This window comes from Triplophysa dalaica, chromosome 3 (genome assembly GCF_015846415.1).
Source record: "Triplophysa dalaica isolate WHDGS20190420 chromosome 3, ASM1584641v1, whole genome shotgun sequence".
Classification (NCBI taxonomy): Eukaryota; Metazoa; Chordata; class Actinopteri; order Cypriniformes; family Nemacheilidae; genus Triplophysa; species Triplophysa dalaica.
In genome coordinates, this window is record NC_079544.1 from 20,384,561 (window position 1) to 20,400,062 (window position 15,502).

Below are 15,502 nucleotides of genomic sequence, written 5' to 3' on the forward strand. Positions count from 1 at the left end.
ATTCGTAAAATAATAGGCTGATTTGAAAAGTTTTACAATTTGTTGTATTCATGAAAAACATATTTTTTTATGAAATTCCCCCACTTCCCCCTGCCCAAACAGAAGTACTTATGATGTCTTATGTCCAGAGGCATTCACCTGTCCTCATTTCGGATGCACTGATTGGTTCTCACACAGAAGGTATACTAGCATCAATGCATCGAGGATTCAGATTCCCCTCAGTATTGGTGTATGTACATCTTATGTGCACCCTGAACGTCTTAATGAGGATGCGTGTTTTAGGGACAGTGTGGTTCTTCGTAACACTGGTTTCGCTCACACAGGTAACATTTCATTAAAGATTTAATTCGTTTTTCATTTTTTGAATCATACTCTGAAGATTTTATTCTCTGCTTGAATTTATTGAACTCTTCTACTTTGTTTTAAGGTGAAGCACGCTACTGGATGTAAGTATTATTAAGTACATTGTGTATAGTATATGTATTTATGCAATTATAAATAAAGGTGACGTATGAGTTTTCTTTTTTTTAGCGAACTGTAACATCACATCAATAACATCGACGGCCGCATCATCTCTGCTTGTAAAATGGAACAGTTTTCCATCAGCTACAAGCTATCTACTGGACGTCAGGGTTGTGAACTCAACCACAATCGCACCAGTTACGGTTCAGCTCACTTCATCCTTTACCGAGAAACTGGTGCAAGGCTTAAGACCGGGACACAATTACATAGTGACTTTAAAAGTCTTCCAGTTTTACTATGTGATGTGCATCAATTCATTGACAGCACGCACCGGTAAGTCTTCGTGTGTCAGGCATGTTTTAGTTCAGCTTTGTTGCACGTATTTACTTCCATTTATGAGTGATTCTTCAATCCTCATTCTTTCAATCTTAAAGTTACATCTATGTTTCAACATTTATCATATGATGTCACGTATTAGGAGAAACAAAGAAAGTTTAAACACCAACAACACCCTAAAAAAATGCCGGTTCGTTTCAACCAAGGTTGGGTCAAATGTGGATATGTTCCAGGTTTACTGAAATAAATTGGGCCAGGTCACATTTTTCCCAATCCCAGTTTGAAACGACTTGACATCAATATTCCAGTCATTGATATCAATAATTTTGCGGTTTGTTTTTCCATTTCAATTTTTACAGTTCCCGCCACCTCGCAAATAACATTTTCTAAAGCGATTTCGAGCACCTCGATCAGATTAGAATGGTCCAGTGCTTTTGGAGCTGATGAATACATACTGGGAGTGGACAAATCACTTTCTCCGACTACACATCATGAACAGATATTCACCACATTAAGCGGTCAAGTGAACAACCTCCAACCATCCACAGCATACAAATGCTACATCCACTCCTCTAACGCTGCTGGTCTGGGTGCTAAGAGCCTTGTTAAAACCATTAGAACTTGTAAGTCTGCTTGTTTTTTACAGTTGACTACATGTTTTTGTGTTGTTGCAATGCTTAAAAGCTTAACGTTTAACTTCCTTGTATCGCAGTGGTGCAGCCGCCAGACGGAGTGACTGTGGCGAAAGTGAGCCAGAGTAGAGCTCGTGTATCATGGAATAGCGTTCCTACTGTTCTGCTCTATCATGTGACAGTATCAGCCAATAATAAGCCATCGATCGCCCCTGTAACTTGGAATGCCACTACTACCTCTTTGGAAATCCCAAATCTTGTGCCATGTACAACATACACAATAGGGGTTTCATCCATCAGCATGTTCCTGGAACCAGGAGAACCCTCAAACGTCAACTACACAACTCCTAGTAAGTCGAAACCACGCCAAGCAGACCTTTCAGTTACAAATGTGTAGGTATGTGTTCAGGTAAAATTGTCATTTTTGTTTCATTCTGTAAACTACTAGGAACATTTCTGCCAAATTTCAAATAAAAATATTGTTTTTATTTGCTTTTATTTGCCAACAACGAAAACTGGAGAAACGGTCAAAATAACAGAAAAATGTTTTCAGACCTCAAACACTTCAAAGAAAACAATCTCATATTCACTTTTAAGCAATACAACAGTAATCGTTGTATATGTCTTAATGGAACAAATATTTTCTGTTGTGATAACCTTTTGTATGACAGTTTTTAAGCGTCTGGTCAAGCTGTCAGTCTTTCACATTACTGTTGAAAGACGTTTGGTAGACCTGAGGTTTGATTTTGCTGAAATTCGACAGACACTGGACTGGCCACAATACATCTGGAAAAATTCAGACTGGTCTGTTAATGTAAATACTGATTTTAAAAGAATCGGTCATTTTCCATAAACAACAAACAAAATAACTAAATTTTCATAAACATCAGTTTGGGCTGAGCTGGAAAACTAAACCAACAAGACATCTTTCAGCCTCACGAAAAAGCTATTGTGGTTGACCAGGTGATGCTGGTCCACAAATCTGACCATCATCGAGCACCAGGTCTACTTATTTGTACTAAACCAACAAGAGATTAATATATCATTTATTTTTGCTTTCAGACATTTTACCAGTTACCGAAATCTCAGCAGAGTACAGCTGCATGGGTGCATCGGCGTCGGTCACTTGGGGGGCGGTATTTGGTGCCACATCGTATCGCGCAGTTGCCAGGGATGATCAAGGCACGACACACAACTGCACATCCACGAGCATCTCCTGTCAGATTTCCACGCTGTCCTGCGGTACAATCTACACTGTGCAGGTTATAGCCGTGTCTGACTGTGAAAGCATCTCAAACGCCAGCTACATCTTTGAGACAGGTAAGGATACCATCACACTGACACAAGCATTTACCAGATCCGAGGGGAAACACCCGGGAAGTACTGCCGTATAGATTAAATGAGGCCCATAGACTTGATTTTCTGGAAAGCTGTGTGGTGTCAGGTAGCAGAACAGAAGCGTTCTAGTTTCGGTTGGATCTGTTTTAGCCCTTAAGTCAGTAAATCTAGCTGTGTTTTTCCATCCTTTTCGGCTCCTCTATGTACTGTGTCTTTCTTGTTTTTTATAATAGCTTCCTTTTTTAACGTTGCAGCATTTGTGGTTTTGTAAGGTTTGAAAAATTTAGTAGATGCTGTCAAGCTCAAAAAAAAGCACCATTAAAGAAATCACCCAGAATTGACAAATATCTCATATTTCACTCTCGCTCATATCATTCCGAACCTGACTTTCTTTCTTCTGCAGAACACAAAAGTAAATATTTTGAAGAATGTTAGAAACAAAATAATATTTATCCCCCATTAATCTCCACTGTATGGGCACAACACATTACAAACCTTAGAAGGAAGAGTCATATCAATGCTGTGCTACTAAAACCTTGTATCTCCATATTTCGTGTTTATTTTGTTGTTGCCATAAATCATTATTATTAGTCACCAGTTTTGGGTAAGTTACTCTGAAGAAGTAATACTAGTTACTTATTACATATTCAATACTGTAATACGATTACTGTACAAATTTCTCTCTCAAAAAAGTATTTAATTACTTATTACTGATTACTTTGTGTATCCTATCAACCTTGATTAGTTTAAGTGATTCAAGGATAGACATGAAATCATCTTAAATCATTCAAATAAATAATATAAAACTGCACAATGTACTCTTATTAACTGTCTAAATTATTACAAATGCGAAAAAAGTAGCTAAATGCACGCATTTTAAACTTAGACTTTTAATTTGAATGTAAAGTCCACTATTGCGTACATTACACAGTATTTAGCTCAATTACATCCAAAGTAATCCCTTACTTTACCTTTTAAGGGAAACATATTTAAATTAAAGTAACTAATTAATTAGGATCTAGTTACATCCAACACTGTTAGTCCCTCTTTATGTTTTTCACTGGGTTTTGCAAATTTTTAACCAATAAAAAATGTTTAAGACTGTTTTGACACAGTATGCAATCATTGAAAAAGTTTTTTTTCCATTTCCTTGGATTTTTACACAAGGTTTTAAAAGGACAGGGATATACAAGCTTTGATTGATATGAATGGTGAACTATCCAACATTTCAAAATCAAAGCCAGTGTTCACTGAATATCCAAATCTAAAATACTATATGCAAAGACGAATTACTTTTAAGTGATGTCATACGCTTGTCCTCTTCAGAAGACTTGGAATGTAACACATTAGTCATACAGACTACTGTGATCAAACTCATGTTGTTTGTCCATGTTTTGAAGCCAAACAGGTATTACTACATACTGAATTCTCAATTCTCAATTCTCAAAATGTATACAGTAGGCCTAAACGGTTCTTTAATAAACTGCAAACAAGACTGACATTTGCCACAGGAATTATTACAAAGTTGTCTTTCCGTCTTTTTTATTTCTTCACACAGCACCCTGCCCACCTGCAAACCCAGATGCATACCGAGAGTGCTCCAGTAACGTCATCCTGTACTCCTGGGCTGCCACCAACAACACGGCTTACTACATGGCCACGGCTCTGGACTCGGACGGCGACATACGAGAGTGCCTCACCGTGGACACCTCCTGTTACTTCACCAACATGATGTGTGGCAAAAACTACTCCTTTACAGTCAGGTCCTATTACTCTGGAGAACTGAACTGTAACAGTGGAAACACAAACCCTGTGACGGTCGTAACTGGTGAGCTCTATCAACACACACAAAAGATTATCAACACACACAAGACGTTTACGTATTTCTTAAATGTAATCCCTATTTTGAATGTACTGTTCCTATACTTCAGTTAATAAAGCATTGCATTAACAGCGCCAAGGTCATAGGTTTGAATCCCAGTGAGCACACATACTGTCGCTCTGAATAAAATCCAGTTAATGTAAATTTCGGTCTCCTATGTTTCCCGTAGCTCCATGTCTGCCGCAAAATGTGTACTCAACTGCGGACTGTAGTGTTGGCACTGCCATTGCTAGTTGGGATCAGGTGGAAGGTGCACAGTCCTACGTGGTGGAGGCCCGCGGTAACCGTAGAGATTTCTACAACTGTACATCTCAGGGCACCAGCTGCATGCTTACAGGTCTGGAATGTGGAGAGAGCTTGAGCGTGTGGATTATTGCCAAAAATGAATTCTGTCCTACTGATCCAGTGCTTGGGGAGGTGGCTGAGACAGGTGAGCGTATACGTGCCTCTTATGACTGTTGAGTTTTGAATAACTTCTTCAGTACGTATTCTTTATTTACATGCCTTGGAGTAACATGTAAATACTATAGTTTATAGAAATCACACAGTACCATGGTATATATCAAAGTACCATACTGTTACCGCAGTATTTCTTATAAGGGTTCTGGGGTATTTCTCACTGTGACATTATTGTGTCTCTCTCCAGTTCCCTGCCCACCTCAGAACGTGTCTGCTGTGGAAACCTGTAGTTCGACCTCCGCCACTCTTTCTTGGATCACCAGCAGCGGCGCAGTCTTCTATATAAGTGTGGCCACACACTCAAACGGTACAGTCCACACCTGCGTTTCCATGGCAACAGAGTGTGAGTTCCAGGGCCTGAGATGCGGGGAGACCTACGATGCCTATGTCTTAGCAACAAACATGCAATGCAACAGCTCGAACAGTGAACATGTCACCCTAAGGACGGGTAGGTGCACAAATGATACTTTGGTGCAGGATCAAAACTATATAATTGTGCAAAAAAGTGCAAACACACCCCAAGGTGCTCAAAATGTGTTGGCGAAAATTATCCTATTTAAAAAGAACATAAGATTGTATTGTAATATAAAATGTTATATATAAAATATACTTACAAAATAGTATCATACATTTACTTGTTTTTAATCTAGGGTGATTTCAAAATACATGTAAAATCACAGTACACAACTCAGAAATAATTAATGTTTGAATATTTTTTTGCATGTTTGCGTGTAAATTTTCTGGATAGAAACAAAAAAGCTTTTTTGTCTAAAAGTACACAATTGTTGATAAAATGAAATACTGCCGAGATATAAATATTAAATGTAAAATTCCATTTAAAATATTTAGATTTACAATGATAAAATTATAAAATGTATGAAAATATTTATAAAAATCATATACAAAAATAGTATTTGTAAGATTGAATAATCACATGCATAATAATGTTATTTTTTACATTTCATTTTTTACTCTTACAACAGACGTTATTTATTTTCCAAAATCATAATTCATGATATTACAAGAAATACAATTTTATAAAATATTAATTTATTAAATAAATTTTTAAGTGGTCTTTAATGTAGACTTTTTCTAGATTTTCTGAGTCACCTTATACCACTCAGAATTGTTTTATTCTATGTGAAAAACAAAACTTAATAATCAATCACTAACCCTTGCAGCTCCATGTGCCCCGGTCGGTGTTGGCGTGGTAAGAGACTGTGGAGTGAATCAGGCAACAGTGAGCTGGCAGACCCTTCAGGCTGGTGGTCAGTACACAGCAGTGATGGAAAATACAAACAGCCCCTCACTGAACTGCAGCACGAGTGGCAACACCTGCAACTTTCCAAACCTGCGCTGCGGACTGATCTACAACGCCAGCGTCACGTATCATGACGGTAACTGCAGTAGCCTGCCATCGACAGTCAATCAGATACGATCAGGTAAGAGTTATGTGAGCGCGCACACATTTTTCTACACACTAAAATTTCTGAAAAAACTATGAGTTTCTGTTTTGTGTGTCTTTCAGCACCCTGTGACCCTCAAAACATCACATCTGTGCTTCAGTGTGATAATAACGTGGCTACAGTGACATGGAACGCCAGTATAGGAGCATACGGGTACACAGTGATGGCTTACGCACCAGGGCAGCAGCAGTCCGTGGCTTCCTGTGGAACAAATGGAACTTCATGTCAGCTGATCTCTCTGCCATGTGGAATGCGACTGAATGTGACTGTCCAAACCCAGGATTCTACCTGCAACAGCACCGCTCCAACTACTGATGCTGCAATAATAACAACAGGTGTGAGGTTGCATGTTAACAAAAACAAGTATATTCAAGTGTGCTATCAGTATACTTACTTTAATCTTAGAAAAAATGAAAGTATACTTTCATTATACCTTTTATGTACTTTACTGTTGCACTTAAAAAATGTAACTTAAGCACTTTACTGTTGACTATTTTGATAGTGGAGCCATTTAAACACTTCTTTATATCATTTAAAAATGGTTTAGAACACAGTATAATGTTAAGCACACTTAAAATAAAATGACTTGTAGTTTAGTATACTTCAAATTGTACTTCTACAAACTAAAAAATGTGCTACAAGTATTGAACTTGTAAACTATTGATACAGTCAGTGCTATAGGTTCACTATAGTTTCAGCACAAATTGAAATCCTAGTTGCACTAGAAGTATACTTAAAATTATACCTTAGTTGACTAAAAAGTGAGCCAATTTTGTCATAGGAAATGTTAAATATAGCACACATAAAAGCGACCTACTCCATTTTAATTCATATATTTTAATGTACAAACATTTCAAAACAACTTTTTGATTTTTATCTAGCTCCCTGTGCTCCCACCAACGTAACCGCAAGTCTAAACTGCACCTCTAAAATTGCTTCCATCTCCTGGAATGGAGCTCTTGCTGTCACTGGGTATCTGGTTACGGCCGAGGGAAGCAATGGGCACACATCCTCGTGCAATACCACAGATACACGCTGTGACATTACAGACCTGAGCTGTGGGCAGGAATACTCCATCACTGTCGTTGTAAAGAATGGTGACTGTATGAGCCAGGCTAGCCAGCCAGTTATTCTCTTTTCAGGTATCTGAACTCATTCTGCTCATTTGTTTCATCCTACGCAACCATATGCATATCGTGCTACTATATGAATTTTACTAGCATATGAACAGTTCCTTTCTTCATGTGGAATTGAATTAAACTTGTCATGTCATAGCACCGTGTCAAAACACTGGGATTCAAGCGATGCTGGACTGCCGCACGAACACAGCACTCATTACCTGGACCCCAGGAAACGGGACGTTGGGTTTCAATGCGACGCTGCATTCCACCGAGGATTCCCATCAGCACAGCTGCACAACTAACAGCTCATCCTGCAATGTCACCTCGCTGCATTGCGGTGAACGCTACAACGTCAGTGTCACGGGATACGGCCAGAGCTGTGCCACCTCCACTAAAACCCTCCTAACTGTAGATACAGGTATAACATCAATTCATGACGCAAACATGTACATCAAAAATGCACACTTTGTTAAGACTCTGGACAACAAGGTTGTAGGGGTTTAAGGCCCCTAAAACCGCCATACTGGAGGAACTCTTTCGAAAACTACTATCTAGGCACCTGCTATAAACCTCAAATATACAAATCTTTTCTGTTTCAGCTCCGTGCGTCCCCACTCAGGTCAATGTGTCACTGTCCTGTCAGTCTGACACAGCCACTATTTCCTGGACCGCCTCTAGTGGCCTTGTTTTATATTACGTGGCGACAGCGGAAGGCGCTAATGGACAAACGTTAACGTGTAACTCCAGCAGCACTACCTGTAACATCAGCGGCCTGTTGTGTGGGCAGACCTACAATGTGTCAGTCACAGCCGCAGGTGCCAACTGCACTGCAGAGCGCAGCGCAGTGTATCGCGTCAAAACGGGTAAGTATTTTAAGTAGTGGTGGGCATAGATTAATTTTTTTAATCTAGATTAATCTAGATTAATTCCAAGATTAATCTAGATTAATCTAGATTAAAATGACTCACTTGAATTCTGCCGAAGGCATTCAGAATATGTGTGCTACCCAAATAATGACTAAAAGTAAGTCTTTGAGAACGGGTTTCTCAAGCCAGGTGGCGCATTAGACCAGGGGCTCATCTCCTGTTTCCAAAATGCATCACAAACTGCTTGAGAAAGCTGTTCTACTATGATAATTGGTGATGAAAATTAAATTATGTTCAATAAGATGAACTTGTGTTTACTTCCGCATTAGCTAATGGATGATTTGCGTTTAGGTGGTACTTGAGACTGCAAGAGCTCCTACAGTACATTTACATTTAGTCATTTAGCAGACGCTTTTATCCAAAGCGACTTACAAAGAGTGAGGGAGCAACAAGCGATATGTCATACAGGAGCCAAAATACATTAGATCTCAATACAAAGTTACTGGTTTCAACTAAAGCTAGACCAGTACCTGTTGAGAGAAAGTGTTTTTTTTAAACCAATTCCGCATTGCACAAGGTGCAAACAACCTCAGTCTTGTCGATGTTTCTATTGGGAAGCTTCTTAAAAAATAATATTCCCTGAAGCAAACCCGGCGGCTTCATAGCTGCATCCATGTTAGCACGTCACGTTTGATGCGGTAATTTCACAGTAACGTTATGTTGTGTTCAGACCAAACGCGAATGGCGTGTTAAGCGCGAGTGATTTATATGTTAATGCAAAGAGCCAATAGACCTACTTGCTGCGCGAATCGCGCGAATGAAGCCCTGGTTATGAGATGATGAGGCGGCGCTAAGGACGCGAATGAAGCCCTGGTTATGAGATGATGAGGCGGCGCTAAGGAAGCGAATCACGCGAGTTGAAAAATCTCGTTCTCGCCCTGTACAGTGCAGTTAAGCTGGTATACATCCGCGCTAAAATATCAAGGTGAAAGTCATCATAGCTTGCGTAGTATAGACCCAGCTCCCAACCCAACTTTGAGAATAGATTAACGGCGACATTGTTTTTATCGAGTCTCACTGCGTTACGGCCCACCACTAATTTTAAGTCAGTATGAAATCTGTAAACTAGCTTTAACTGTATTTTTATACATTTCAAAAATATATTTTATACTAAACTCCACAATTGATTATTGATTGAAGGGCTGGTAGTCTGAATGGTGCTTAAAATATGAAATAGTTGTTTAAATTCTATCGACAGCATCTGGGGTAAAAGGTTGACTTCAAAAACGTTTTAGTCAAAATAACCAAAAAACATTCAAGGGACAGTTCACGCAAACATTAACGTTTTGTCATCGTTTACTCCAGTGGTGTAGTCTACGTGATACGCAGGTATACGCCGTATACCCACTAGAAAAGATCAAGAATTTCCGTATACCCACTTAAAAAAGCGCAAGGTTACGTAACAACATCGTTTGTGTCAGAAAAGTACGACCCACTGACTTTTGGTGCAACCAGGAGATATGAAACCAAAGGAGATAATTAAAGGCAGCATTTACACTATCAGTGTTATCGTAAGCCTGCCCTTGAAGCTACTGGCGCTTCGTGCAGCTGCAGCAGGTGTTACACATAATGAGCCCGACGAGGCTCATGCGATGCTTTACGCGGGGTCCCCACTCCTCGCGTTAGTGTTCCGGGGTCGAAATGTGCACACTGTTCGCCCGTGTATTATACTTTCTGCCTTTAACTCACCCCACTTTTAAAACCACTGTGTAGTCTTTAATAAAACGAGCATATGTGTTATCATTAACATAACTGCAAGTCATATTGTGACTGCCGGCATATTAAATTGTATCTAACTAGCCAACTTCACAAACGTTAGTTTGTGTGTTGAATCAATACATGAGGGAGAAAGGGAGAGTTAACTTATACTACAATGTTTATAATTGTTTTAGATGATAATAGATGAGAACTCCTCACAAGCCTTGTGAAACTCAAGCTAGAGACACTGCCAGCAATCTATAGGTGCAACAGGTGCTTGATAAAAGTGCACAAATGTTCATTGTTAATTATTATAGCTAACTATCAATGTCAATAATAGATGCAAAAGTGTGTGAAAAATCTAGTTATTAGGGACGAGTATCAGAGTTTGATTTTAACCATTTTTTCAATATGATTTACTGTAAGTCTCTGACTTGGCCTCAGTCAAACTAAATCAAAATCTAAAGTTTATACTTTCACAAGATATTCTTCACATTATGTAGTTGCCCTGCTTAAAAAAACAATAGAACCCTGCCCAAAACACAAGAGATGCAGATGGGAATCAATAGAAAAGGCATCAAATAAAAATTTATGTGTTTCATAATGGTATTTAAATGAAAACCACTAGAATGTATGTAATACTATTTTTAGCAGGATGGGTTTATGTAGAAATACTTAATAGCTTTTCCCGTGGATCACTAATGTGCATTGAAAATTGCCAGCTTATAAAACCTGTGCTTTAGTGACTGTATACATAAATAAAACTCTTAACTGACTGATTTAAAACCAGCAAGTCCCACAGCTGTCATTGGCTATTGAAATCTTGCTTGCAATAAATCTTTCTTGATTACATATAGAGGCATACTCTATCCTTGCATTCGTGAGTGTGGTGGTGCTCATGGGTTGTCGACCTGGGACGGATGAGTAGGCTGGGGGGAATCATAGTATACTCACTACAAAAAACTAGACTACACCACTGGTTTACTCACCCTCAAGTTGTTCCAAATCTGTATCAATGTCTTTGTTCTGATGAACACAGAAAGATATTTGGAAGAATGCTTGTAACCAAACAGTTCTTGGCCACCATAGTAGAAACCATTTCTTTAAACATGTCTTTGTTCAGTTGAACACATTTACACAGATTTGGAACAACTCGAGGCAGAGTAAATAATGACAGACTTTTTATTTTGGGGTTAGCTGTCCCTTTAATTTTCATAGTTATACATTTAGATTTACGCATCAGGCAGAAGCTTTAATCTAAAGCAATTTACAATCAACTGATTTCTATGGCCATTACAAGGATGCTTGGAAAAGTAGTCGGCATACAAAAAGTAATCAACATATATCTTTGTTGGTAGTGACTGCTGCATTTAACTCAATTCAAGATGAATATAAAGTGCTTCAATATGAAGCACTTTCACAACCATAAGAATGGATAAGTGGAAGTTAAAAAATCATACTTACAATACTTGTCTCTTCTCACCCCTCTCAGCACCGTGTGCGCCGGTTCTGAACGATGTGATTCTGAACTGTACTTCGCGTTCTGCTGCGGTGATGTGGTCCAGTTCAGGGATGAGTGTAGATATGTTCTCGGTCAGCGCGGTGGACGCTCAGGGTGGACAGCTGGGCTGTAGCTCCACAAATGGGAGCACCTGTGTGGTGGCCGGACTGCAGTGCGGTCAGACATACACATTTAGCGTGAATGCGACACAAGGCCAATGCACCAGCTCTGTTAACAACACACTGCAGAGACAGACAGGTAACAAATTACGAACCATCTAACGCTTTTTAAAGAACACTTCTAAACACTCTTCAAACAAATCTGCCACTACCACATGAATTACATATTTTTCTGCTCTTTAGGTCCTTGCCCTCCTCAGAATATTCAGTCTGTTACAAACTGTGCCAACAACACAGAGAGTGTGTCTTGGTCCCGTATCAATGGATCGGTGTCCTCTGTCGCGACCTTGGAATGTTCTAATGGCCAGACATATATCTGCAGGACCACCGCGACAGGATGTGACATCACTAACATGCCCTGCGGACAGACCTGTACTGTGAAGGTAGCGGCGGAGGGATCTTCCTGCAACAGCTCTATTGGCATTGGACCAAATATCACCACAAGTAAGAAAAATAAGAGCCTGTTAAATCATGTATTAACTCTTTCACCGGAAATTACGAGTTATCACGTCAATTTGGAGACAATACTTCCCGGCTGAAGACGAAATTTTAAGGCAATCCGTGTTTATGCTATTATGCAGTAGGTGGCGCTGTTATCCACCTTCTACAACAATACAGTATATACGGATCCAAAAGCAGTATATACCCCATATATGTGTGTATCAACATTCTGAACCTATTAAACACTGGCATGGAAAGACTTAATGGTCATTAAGGGTATATCAATGTACAGCATTCTAAAGAAAAAAAGTTGTTCTGAAGCTGCTTTTTTCTCTGAAATCTTATATTCCGGACAGGCAATTTTTTTATGTTAGCGGAATGCCACATAGTGATTTTAGCATTGTTTTAGGCAAAGGTGTAAAGAGTACCCGAAAACCATACTTGATTAAAAGTACAGATACCTTGCTGTCACGGTTTGGAGCCAGGACTCAAAGGTAGACAGTGGTTACACAGTGACTTTATTAAAATAAACAAGGGAAAAACTATTTCCACGAGGGGGTAAAACACCACAGAACTAGGGAAACAAAAAAATGACTTGACTGGAATAGACAATACACTTGATGGCAATATTGCTTCATCTGTAGCAAAAATAAACTGCTGCAGAAAAAGTAAGTGCCATGCAAAATGCAGTGGTGTAAAGAGTCCATATACTTGTTCAAAAATGTAGTCAAGTGATAGTAAATGTTTCTAATATCTTTAATACTCGGTACAACTACTAAGTAGCCAAAAAAGGTACTTAAGTACAGTAACTAATTACATTTACTCCAATACTCTAGACCACTGCTTTTAGGTTATAGCTGTACACAATGTTAGCATAACAGAGGTTTCAGCAATAATAGCATTGAACAATAAATAGCAATAGATTTAAAAACAAGAATTACCATTAGGATACGTTGAGGAGGTAAACTTGACCTTCTGTCTTCTTATCTCAATCATAATGCGTCCTGAAAAACACTGGTGGAGTTCGAGGAGAGGAGTGGCGTGGTCCTTCACAGCTGCTTTTTTTTTAAATGGAAGCCCACTTTTTCAAATCTAGACCTCCCATCCGCACTATTCCTCATGAAATATCCTGTTTCACACAGATGTAAAACTTTTTTTTCAGCTCCATGTGTACCACAAAATCTGTCTGCCAGCGTGAGCTGTAGCAATAACACAGCAACAGTCTCTTGGGGGAGTAGCCAGGGGGCGGTGCTTTACTTGGTCGCAGCCAGTAGTGTTAACGGCAGCTCAGCAAACTGCACCTCAGGCTCCACCTCCTGTGTCCTTTCACCTTTGACCTGTGGAGAGAGATACACGGTTACAGTGAGGGCAGTGGGCACCAACTGCAGCAGTGAAGTCAGCGCACCTGTACAGATCCAAGCAGGTAACACAATACATAACTAATAAACACCTCAAACAGTTTCACATTTTACTGACGAACTGGCAAATCTTACTAATTAAGGCTTTACAAAGTTTTACAATTAAACTGTGGCACTTTTTTTTCTGCTCTTTAGGTCCTTGCCCTCCTCAGAATATTCAGTCTGTTACAAACTGTGGCAACAACACAGCTAGCGTGTCTTGGTCAAGTATCAATGGATCTGTTTCCTCTGTCGCGACCTTGGAATGTTCTAATGGCCAGACATATATCTGCAGGACCACCGCGACAGGATGTGACATCACTAACATGCCCTGCGGACAGACCTGTACAGTGAAGGTAGCGGCGGAGGGGTCTTCCTGCAACAGCTCTATTGGCATTGGACCAAATATCACCACAAGTAAGAAAAATAAGAGACTGTTAAATCATGTATTAACTCTTTCACCAGAAATGACGAGTTATCACGTCAATTTGGAGACAATACTTCCCGGCTGAAGACGAAATTTTAAGGCAATCCGTGTTTATGCTATTATGCAGTAGGTGGCACTGTTACCCACCTTCTACAACAATACAGCATATACAGATCCAAAAGCAGTATTTATCCCATATATGTTTGTATCATCGTTCTTAACCTAGACAAATGCTGGTGAGCTAAGAAGTTATGGTCGTTAAGGGTAACTTACAATTATTTTCGACCTAATTTACTTTCTGTTTTCTGGTCTCATTTTGCATATTTAATCAGTGAACAGCATTTTAAGGAAAAAAGCTCTGAAATGGGGTTTCAGCAAAGATAACATTAAACGATAAAAGCAATGGAGTAAAAAACAAGAATTACCATTATGATACATTGAGAAGATAAACTTGACCTTCTGTCTTCACATCTCAAACACAATGTGTCCTGAAAAACACTGGTGGAGTTTGAGGAGAGGAGTGGCGTGGTGTGGTCTTTCACAGCTGCATTTTAATATGGAAGCCCACCTTTCCAAATCTAGATCTCCCATCCGCACTATTCGTCATGAAATATCCTGTTTCACACGGATGTAAAACTTTTTTTTTTCAGCTCCATGTGTACCACAAAATCTGTCTGCCAGCGTGAGCTGTAGCAATAACACAGCGACAGTCTCTTGGGGGAGTAGCCAGGGGTCGGTGCTTTACTCTGTCACAGCCAGTAGTGTTAATGGCATCTCGGCAAACTGCACCTCAGGCTCCACCTCCTGTGTCCTTTCACCTTTGACCTGTGGAGAGAGATACACGGTTACAGTGAGGGCAGTGGGCACCAACTGCAGCAGTGAAGTCAGCGCACCTGTACAGATCCAAGCAGGTAACACAATATATAACTATTAACCCCTCAAACAGTTTCACATTTTAATGACAAACTGGCAAATCTTACTAATTAAGGCTTTACAAAGTTTTACAATTAAACTATGGCACTTTTTTTTCTGCTCTTTAGGTCCTTGCCCTCCTCAGAATATTCAGTCTGTTAGAAACTGTGGCAACAACACAGCGAGCGTGTCTTGGTCCCGTATCAATGGATCGGTTACATCTGTCGCAACCTTGGAATGTTCTAATGGCCAGACATATATCTGCAGGACCATCGCGACAGGATGTGACATCACTAACATGCCCTGCGGACAGACCTGTACTGTG

General features: G+C 39.6%; 1 protein-coding gene and 1 long non-coding RNA gene across 2 annotated transcripts; one reads left to right on the forward strand and one right to left on the reverse strand.

Moving 5' to 3' along the window:
• The first annotated feature begins 2,533 nt into the window (after nt 1-2,533).
• LOC130417417 (fibronectin type III domain-containing protein 7-like) lies at nt 2,534-8,576 on the forward strand. Its single transcript, XM_056742981.1, has 9 exons — nt 2,534-2,750; nt 4,327-4,596; nt 4,820-5,080; nt 5,297-5,557; nt 6,291-6,551; nt 6,638-6,910; nt 7,457-7,717; nt 7,851-8,114; nt 8,296-8,576. The coding sequence occupies exons 1-9, from the start codon at nt 2,534-2,536 to the stop codon at nt 8,574-8,576; spliced, it is 2,349 nt and encodes a 782-aa protein (XP_056598959.1).
• Nucleotides 8,577-11,777: 3,201 nt separating this feature from the next.
• LOC130418140 (uncharacterized) lies at nt 11,778-14,819 on the reverse strand. The gene is made up of 3 exons (XR_008906296.1): nt 14,691-14,819; nt 13,383-13,778; nt 11,778-12,063 (listed from the first exon to the last, which is right to left on the reverse strand). It is a non-coding gene; the product is annotated as an uncharacterized LOC130418140 (long non-coding RNA).
• Between the last annotated feature and the right edge of the window lie 683 nt (nt 14,820-15,502).

Excerpts from the sequence above, each read along its gene's own strand:
- LOC130417417 (XM_056742981.1), top strand. The coding sequence starts at position 2,534 with ATGGGTGCATCGGCGTCGGTCACTTGGGGGGCGGTATTTGGTGCCACA. Across the intron at positions 6,911-7,456 it reads TGCTGCAATAATAACAACAG|CTCCCTGTGCTCCCACCAAC; the intron begins GTGTGAGGTTGC and ends ATTTTTATCTAG. Across the intron at positions 8,115-8,295 it reads CCTCCTAACTGTAGATACAG|CTCCGTGCGTCCCCACTCAG; the intron begins GTATAACATCAA and ends TTTCTGTTTCAG.